Source organism: Morus notabilis, unplaced genomic scaffold (assembly GCF_000414095.1).
Source record: "Morus notabilis unplaced genomic scaffold, ASM41409v2 Scaffold825, whole genome shotgun sequence".
NCBI lineage: Eukaryota > Viridiplantae > Streptophyta > Magnoliopsida > Rosales > Moraceae > Morus > Morus notabilis.
The window spans coordinates 349,082-359,159 of record NW_010358062.1 but is presented as its reverse complement, the minus strand read 5'-3'; the positions used below and the strand labels follow the sequence as shown (position 1 = coordinate 359,159).

Below are 10,078 nucleotides of genomic sequence, written 5' to 3'. Positions count from 1 at the left end.
CTTAATTAGGCCTTTGGAGCAAGACCAGCCTTGAGCTTCTGAATGGTTGCAGCATCAGTCTTGAAAGAGATAGCCAACACATTGTCATCAACACCTGTGGCGAACAAAGTGTTGGGAAGCGACACCGTGCCGGCGTTAGCACTCCCGAACGCCGATATCGCCAGCGCAAAATTCTGCGGATCGGAGTTGTACTGGAAGTGCACCAAACCCTTGGGAAACACGAAAATGTCGCCGGCCTGCAGCGACTGAGTGAACAACTTGTTAGTGGTGTCGATGAAGCCCACGTCCAGAGCGCCTTCGAGTACTAAGAGGAGCTCGGTGGAGCGGGGATGAATGTGCGGCGGGTTGGTAGTCCCGGCCGGGTACTGAAGAACTGCGTAGGACACGCTTTGGCCGTTGAGAGCCGGGAATTCCGTGATGCCCACCTTTGAGACCTTGAAGGTCGAAGAAGGTTCTTCTCCGACGAGGGATCGCATGCCGGTAAACGTGAAGAAGTTTCCGTCAATTCCGCCTTTGACTAATTCTGGTGGGACTACGAAATCTGTGATTATGTCCGGGTCTGCGGCCATTGTTGTTTGAAGAAATGCGAAAGAGAAGATGATAATAAGAAGCGAGAGGAACGTGAAAGAAGGAGATATTGAAGCCATGCATGCAGTTTGAAAATTATAATTTTACGTACTTTATTGTACTTCTCTTCGTAATAATATGATCCTGCTTTGGGGTTCTGTGAACAATGCTATTTATAGAATTATATGAGACAATAAGGTTTGGATACTTCCAAGTATATGTATATAAAAATTAATAAGTTTGTATACAATGTGGGTTTGGACGCTTTTGTGCAGGCCTGTGAGGGAGATTACAATGTTGTGTTTGTGTTGCAGATTTATATATAGTAATACGTGCAGATGCTTTTTTCAGCTGTTTGGTTTAATTTGTTTTTGTTGCCATTAAGAAACGTTGCGTATCTCTTTGAACAACTTCAACAAGAGAGATATGCACTCGGATTCGAGCTCATTTTAATATCATCATTTTATTATTTATGACTTGAATGTGTATTGAGCTCAAACCCGAGTGCATAAAGGTAATATCATCATTTCGGATTTGAGGGATCGGTTATGGCGGCCGACTGTGTCTTAAAAAATTCGATAGGTGTCTTTTAAATATCTCTTTAGTTTATTTTATATTTTTGTGTTTGGTGTGTACGTAATAAAGGCACGTTGACGCTATTCCTTAGTTGTTGGTTGCCGGCGTGTTTTCGGCTTTATTTTTTAATAACGGAGGTGGTTTTCCACTTTCCAGCTTTGGTTGTATTTCTCACTTGCTTAGGCTGGTTGCCGATGGTGTGGGTTTTTTGGTCATGTTAGAATTTTATTTATGTCGTGTTGTTGATGTCTTCTCTATCGAGGGGTTGGTGATCTATCCCTCCAGAGCTTAGAAGGTTATCTTAATGGGAGGGATTTTTGCAAATCAAGCTCTAGGTGTGCTCGTTCTTGATGTGCCGAGATTTTTTCTTTTTTACGGGCCTCAGATGTACGTCTGTCCCTCTGATGAATTATTAGCCTTGTATTATGTATTTTATTTCTTTGTTTTTTTTAAAAGCATCTTTGTTTTTGTTTAAATGCAAGTTCCCTTAAAAAAAGATTAATTTCAAAAATTCTCCATGAACTATGACCCTTGTAACACTTTGCCTCCTAAATTTTAACAAGTAACATCCATTCCCCCCAAACTTTATTCCGTTAACAAGTTTTATCATTCTATTACTGTAACGACCCCTCACGTATCGTCATAGTTATCTTAACTTTCAAACATTTACCTCTTAAATAATGCGGAAAATAGTTAAGCTTGAAATACTTTACTTTGAATGATTTAAAGAAAACCTATAATTTTTTTTAAAAAAAAACATATTATAATTTTAAAAATTTTAAACTTCCTAAAAAAAATAATAATCTTTCGATTCAACTTAATTATTAAAATCTATACCGTGAAATAAACTTAAAAAAATCTAAACTACTCTTCAAATCAAAACCACCATAAACCAAAGTTCCAAAACAATGAACAGTAAAAATTAAAACTTTATTTAAATTTAAGCACTTTCATTCCATGATCATTTCTTCAGTGTTCCTATCACGCACCACTTGCATCCGCTCTAAGATTCTCCATTGCTACATATTACCCTTTAGATTGTCTGCAACATGAAATAACTTATATAAGCAAGGGCTTAGTAAGACACTTAATTCTCACAAATGTAAATGAACATTTTTATTCATAAACAATAAATGTCATCATGAGAATAATTATTTTTGAACATATTTTAACTTTAAAATCCATCATATATTGGGTCTGACGTTGTACCATCATAGCGCGCTAGCCACATAAGGCATGGGGTAGCAAATCTCATACCAACCGTGACAATAAGACCATTCACTGGTCACCGTCAAGGGTGTACAATGCCATTTAAAAACATCAAAATACATATATACATTTTTCTTCAAAATGTCATCATAAGAGAATTATTAAAAGCGTCATAACATCATCATAAACATCAAAATCATATACTTCTCAATTATTCAATTCATGTTGCAGGTGAGATTGTACTTACTTGAGCGCCTTACTTAACCTTTTTAAATTTCTCAACGGTGACGCGACGAATGAGGTCCACGGGTGTTCGCCTCTAGAACTATTCATGCCATAAATCATAAATAAGATTACTAAAAAGCCTTAACAACTCATCAAACACATTGATCACGTTAAAACAGCGTCTAATAGACCATTATCATCATTCATTAACATCAAGACATAAAAACCTATCAATTACACAAAATCACAAAACTGGCAGCCTGACCATTACTCCTTTAAAAAGTCATAACAATTCACAAAGAACTCTAAATGACCTGAAACTAATTTTAAATTAAAGTAGACATCTAGAAATTTTCAGTGGTATCTAATTTACTAAAAATGGAGTTCGTTTGGTCTCTCAAACACTGTTTTAAAATTAGAACATGAAACTTAGAAAAATTCCAGCACTCAAACTAGGACGAAAATTCACCAAAAATTCTATAAAATACAAAACCATCATCCTCAACATGTATAAACAGCAATCCATTTATTATTCAGCCCTATAACATGTTTCTAATACTTAAAGAAATATAAATACGTCCATATATATACATCTTATACCTACAAAATGATGATCAAAAGAATCACATGACCCAGTCATATAAATGATCATAAATAAATCCTAGCATGTTTCTAGGTTGTACAAGAACCAATAATTCCATTATTAATTCAATTACCAAAATCACCAACCCCTATATCATGGTTTCTAGGAAGATACAAAATAAAACAATCAAATAACAACTATGACTAACATAGAGTCTAATAAAAACCTACACTCAAAATCATAGAATCAATAATTTAGAATCATACCTTCAAATCTCCAAATTTTATCTTGAGTGATTGATGACTTCAAAAAGGATTAAGAGGAAATGAGTTTGGTGGCTGATAAAATAAAAGTTCTCTTGTGATGTTCAAGAACGTGAGAAAAGAGGAAGAGAGAAAGGATTAGGAAAAAGGCAAATTGACAAAACTAATAGTCAGTCACAATTAGAAATGATGCGGCAAAAAAAAAAAGAGAAGGGAAGCAAAACTAATGTTTCGTTATACTGTTATTGACTCAAAAGACATAAAGCGATTCCTCACCCTTAGCTATTCAACATAGAATCAATTATCAGCAATAAAGTGCAATAACATAACTATAGTCGACTATTGATGCTTATGTGTGTGTGTATGTTTGTTTCTTAATATAACATATAACCAATTTATATTTAAAACTTGACAAATATATTTAATATGTATTTTGTAATACTATATATCTGTATAATCTATTAATGGTATTAAATCAACACACATATCTATCAAATCATCATATAAAATTTAACAATTTGGCATGAATTTGTTCTTACACCACGAGTCTTCGTCGCATTCACCTGTAAAAATAACTCAAAGTGATGTTAGAATACACTAAATATAATACCATAACATACTTCAAGTTAATTCCTAACGTCTATTTCTAGGAATTTTATCAGTTAGAAAAATGGGTGTTACAATTACAATGAGTGACGGAATTGTCACGTGTCACTTATTTAGTGAGAATTAAAAGCGTAATTACGCTGATATCCTCCTAATCAGATAATTCTCCATTTTTGTTGAAAAAATTTATCATTTTCGTTCCCATTTTGCTTCTTTTTTTCCTCACATCGTTCATCCATGGCAAGTTCCACCGTATCTACCTTATCCTCCTCCCCCTCCTCCTCCTCTTCCAGGCTAGAACGATTTCAACAGATACTTGAACAAGAATCTCGAAAACGGTGTCATCTTCTTCGTCGTCGCCGTCGTGACTATTGATTTCCCCACCGCGAGGCCTCCTCTGGCCACCGAGATCGGTAGCGTTATTGCATGAATCCCTATTTTCAGATACGAACTATCCATTTCTTCTTGTAATACTCTTGTTTATGAAATTCTTCTGTTTTATTTGGGATTTCTCTGTTCCTTACTATTTACGAAGCAAAGAAATGTGGAAGATTGTAATTGTATCAGTGTTAGACAAGCCTAACACAATCAAAAGGCAAAAATGAAAGAGAGAGAAAGGGAGAGAGAGCTGATTATTATGCAGAGCAAGAAAAGGAAAAGCTTGAGTTTTCCTTAGATTTTTCTTTTTGGGGAAAAAGTTCTAACCCTAATACAAACAAAAAAATCAACAAAATGGGGTTTTTTTAACGCATTTGAGTTTTTTTAATCGCTATTTAATAAGCTAGGGTTGTTGCATGTTAATTTATGATAATACCCTCCTCATATGGGTCATGTACCTGACACGTGGTGATTTCTGTCACTCATTGTAATAGAATGATAAATCTTGTTAACGGAACAAAGTTCGGGAAGAACGGATATTACTTTTTAAAATTTGGGAGACAAAATATTAAAAATGTCATAGTTCGAGGAAATTTTTGAAATTAATCAAAAAAAAAAACATTATACAACCAACGTATTCTCATAGAACAGTATAATTCGTTTTTATTTTTATTTTTTTTATCAAATGCTTTGTTTTGTTTTCGCTTTTTATTTATTTATTTTATTCTCTATTAATAGGACGGCCAATATCTTCTCAAGCCTTTCATTTGGATTTTTTTTATATTTTATTTCATTTTAGCCGTGCACTTTTTGCTTACTCGGCATTTTGCTTCCTGTCTTTTGTATTTTTCTGGATTATCTGTGATAAAAACGGTTTAGCTTGTTATCGTCTAATTTATATTTGTCTTCTAATTAGAAGGTAGGCTTAGTCTCACAATAAATTTTTAAACAATGCGTAAAGAGGACAAAACTATGGGTGCGTTTGGAATTGGTTCCAAAACGTTTTTATTTTCTGTACGAAAATGAAAATGAAAACGTTTTTAGTTTCATTTTTGAATTATTTTTAAAAATGCGTTTGGTAGTTTTATTTAGAGATTGATTTCAGTTTTAAAAAAAACTGAAACTGCGTTTGGTGGTTTAATTTTTAAAAACATGTAATAATATATTAAATAAATAATATTATTAAATATATTATATAAATAATATTATTAAATATATTAAATAATAATATATTAAATAAATATATTAAATAAACATATATAATACAAAAACGGTTTCAGAAAAGAGGGAAGAAAATGAAAAAGAAAAAAAAAAGTGAAATCCGTTTTTCAGAAAACAGAAAACGAAAACAAGAAAATGAAAACACATTTTTTTCGTTTTCTGATTTCCACAAAAAGACAAAAACGTTTTTGGTTTTGTTTTTTAAAAAAAATTACACCAAACACGTTTTTAACACCCGTTTTCATTTTTTTGCTTTGAAAACCGTGAAAAATGAAAACGAAAACGCAAACAAACGGGCCCTATACTTTTTGTCCTCTATGACGACTTTTTTTTTTTTTTTTTTTTTGGGGGTACTATTTATTACTTTCTTTCAATATTGACAAGGCGTAGATTGACAAATAATGTTATTGCTTATACTAGTAGGCCATCAAATATGCTTTACAATTCACCTTCAAAACAAATATGCTTTACAGGTGTAGTACTAACTTCCCTACTGGATTAGTAAGAGACAAGCGCCTACAGACTAAAGGTTATTGGCAGTAACCCATCAGGTTAATCTCATGACTAACATACAAGTGGGTTATTCTAAGGTGATTGTTGTCGATGTATTTGCCTGATATTTTTTTCTCGACAATTTTTAGAAATACCAATGGAGGCCCCTTTTATTTCTACTCGTTAATATTAGCTCATATATTTTTATCTTTTAAATTAGAATTAATCAATAAATATAAATTTTTAAAAAGAATACTTTTAGTAAGTCAGGTTGTTAATTTACCAATTCATCCCAAAAGCTTAAGCTATTAGGAGGTACGCCAATAATAGTTTTTATATTTTAACACTCTCCCTCACGTGTGAGCTAGACAATGAACAATCGTGTGAGTAAATTAATTAGAAAGCCCAATACGTAAATATTTAAGTCCGAGATATATATATTAAATAGCCAATACATGATGACAATTTAAATGAGGATAAAAAGTGTAATTACGGAAATTTAAATTCAGAACCTTTAGCTCTAATACTATGTTAACTTACCAATTCATTCTAAAAACTTAAACTATTAAGAGGTGTGTCAATAATAGTTTTTATATTTTAACACGGGTACTTGAGAAAATAGACTCTGTAATTTTTTCTTTTTTTCTTTTTTCTCCACCGTCGGTCGGTCAATATATTACTAAGTAATTATTTGGACAGTTAATGACCGATACGAAGGATACACTTGAGCGGGACTTTTTGCGGTATATATTATTGTCAAGAGAATGTTATCATCTAAAATGGTTGCCACAACTCCATCCCATATTTAATCGAAAGGGCTTTTGAGACAAATGCCAAGAATCGTATTCAATGTATTGCTTTTTTCAAGTCACTGAAGGTCGCATGCCATAATTATTGGAGGTATCCCGGTACGACTATATTTTAGTAGGCTATCGTGTTACGGGTGGTAATATATCGCAAGATAAACAGTTTTCCTTTTGAAATACTAAACAAGGAGGAAGAAAAACAATTTGAAAGACTCGCCAAAATACCTTTGTCGGACGGAATCTAAATAGATCTAGCAACAAAAACTCAAGCTAGAGTGTTAATCGAGGTAATGCTTGCATTGTGAATATGGGCCATTACATGCTCAATATACACCAAACCATTATCTTTATAAAATTTGTATTGAAGTAATTACATAACATGTATATTATGAAAGCCTTGAGTTTAACCACAAAACAAACGATTACAAAACAACTCCAACGTCAGCTCAATATACCAAAAAAAAAAAAAAAAGAGTTTAATAATATGTTTACTTTTTTGTCGAAAATAATAGAGGCATCAAATCAGCAAATATCGAACCAAACAAATTAAGAACTAGTTTTGTATTTTATAAACTTTGGCCCGCATTAAAAAAAGAAAGCATAAAGATGTGAACAAATTTGTGTATAAACTTTGTATCTCCTTACATGTCCTTGTATTTTTCACTTGAGCTCAATAAAATTAATAGAAATAAACTCCAAAACCATTAGATTTACTCGAGTTAGATATTTTGAATAAGAAAATTTAATTAATTAGATTTAGAAGACTTTGTTTAGATTGGAAACTGTTAGGTATTTTTATTAGTTGGTAATTTATTGGCAATTTTGTAAAAATTTAAAAAATATGTTCAAAAAGATTTCGTATTGCAGAAGAAGATTCGGAATAAGATTTGAAGTATTAAAGTTGTAGATTTTATTGAGTTGAGATATGAAGAGATAAGGATAAGACCATGGTCAAAAGAATATAAGATATTAGTTATTTGAATTTAAATGAGATTCTAGAAAGAGATAAGGATAAAAAAGATTATGTATTTTATTGTGATGATTATCCAATTTTTGGCTTTTGGTTGGATTCGAATTTCAATTGAATTCGAATTGCAATGGAAGATTGATTTGACAAGAAAAATATATATATATAAATATATATATATATATATTGGGCATTTGGAATTCGGGTGAATTTTGAAATTCAAAGTGGCTTGCATTAGATGTTATTCACATGGAGACAATGTGATAACTTAACCATTGTGAAGATATTGTGCACGTTGAGATAATAAAGATGCGCATGGAGATTTGAAGTTTAAATTATATTTGAAGAATAAAGTTAGTGCTGCAAATATGGGATAATTGAAAAAAAATATCCGAATAGAGCAGTTGGTTAAAGAAGAGATAATTATTAGATATTGATGAAGTTATATGAGGTTGTTGTGAAATACAAGTTCTATATAAATGGCTTTGGGATGCTCATTTGTGGTATGGATTTAATAGAATATCTACAGAGAAAAAGTCTGTGAACTTGAGAGCTTATTATTGAGAAAATATTCAGAGAGACGTCTGTGAGTTTTTATTAGTTATTGAGATCGTTCTTCAGGAGATAGATTTGTTGCTTTCGGGAGGATGCTATGCCAATCGAATAGAGTTCGTCAGGTGAATAGAAGTCGTGTGGTGCACGCTAAACAATCACTGTGGAGATTTGTCACAGCGGTGTCATTGTCTAAAAGGGAGTTCTTAAGTGAATAAGTCAGTCCAGTGTCTGTAATTTTTAGAACATAGTGAACTGTTTATTATCTGAACGTGACCCCGCAGATGTAGGTGTGCACACCGAACTGTGATATCATATTGTGTGTTTTTTTACTTCCTACACTTTATTATGCTCGAGTAACTAAACGTAATTAACTTAAATCTTAATTAATTACATAGTATTTCGGATAATATTTTAACATCATCTGAAATACCAAACATAACATACGACCTAACATAAACTATTCTAGATCTTTTATTAGAATAGTTAACGAGCATATATTGAGGTCTCGTTCATTTCATCGATTTGAGTTTTCAGTTTTAGGTTTTTACAGTAAAAAATTATCAAAAAATGTCACATCTAACTTTTTTTACTACAGTAAAAAGTTTTTAAAAAATATCACATTTCAACTCAAATTAAAAATTTAAATTCACAAAATGAACAAGACCTGAATCGTTAGTACCCATATATCATTTCCGCCCCTTTTCGGCGTGGCGGAACATGCTCGAGAAAATGCGTTGAATACATGTCATATAATAATGAGCCAAAAAAAAATATCTCCATTTTGATTGTCTCAGTCTCACACGCGTCCACATCTTTTCCATGAGAAACCAATGCCTTTTTACGTCCCATCTCAAAACGCAGGTCATGCCACTGCCATCAACCCCATTTGTACAAAGTCAAAAATAAAAAAGAACGTCCAAGAATAAATAAAATAAGTTAAAAAAATGCAAAATACAAATGAGCATCCCAGAGCCATCAACCCCACTTGTACAAAGTCAAAAATACAAATGGACAATGTTGAAACTTAAGAACGCGTTTAAAATTTATTTTAAAATGATTTTATTTTTATATAAAAATAAAAATAAAAATATTTTTAATTTTATACATAAATTATTTTTAAAAATGTGTTTGGTAGTTTTATCAATAGATTATTTTTAATGTAAAAAAAATTATTAATGTCTCACTTTCTCTCTCTGCTCGAGAGAGGAGAAAACGAAAATAAAAAATAAAAAACAACTAAAAGTCGTTTTTCATTTTTCTCTCATTTTACACTAAATCAAAAAATCATTTTCATTTCTGTTTTTTTCTTTATTGCGCCAAATACCGTTTTAAAAACGTTTTTTTTCTCAAAAAATGTGAAAAATAAAAACAAGATCAATTCTAAACACGGTCTAAAGATCTCATGTATACTTTGGCTTGACAAATGTGCACCCCAGAAACCCTAGAGAAGCATATTTTAAAATCTTCCTCTTATCATTACTGAACCACAAAAAATGTGAACCAAAAGCTAGCATGAGACGTAGACAATTCAGTTACCATACAAATATTAATTCATGACGTGTATCCTAAAGCTCCCACCCGTTTTAGCTAGCTCTTTTTGATCTCTACTGATCTCTTATTAACTCTTTCC

At 31.9% G+C, this 10,078-nt stretch overlaps 1 protein-coding gene across 1 annotated transcript; it reads right to left on the bottom strand.

Annotated features, from left to right (window-relative positions):
* Positions 1-5: 5 nt before the first annotated feature.
* Positions 6-647, bottom strand: LOC21405157 (germin-like protein 9-3). The gene has a single exon (XM_010091521.2). It carries the CDS (start codon positions 645-647, stop codon positions 6-8), a length of 642 nt encoding a protein of 213 aa, XP_010089823.2.
* Positions 648-10,078: the final 9,431 nt, after the last annotated feature.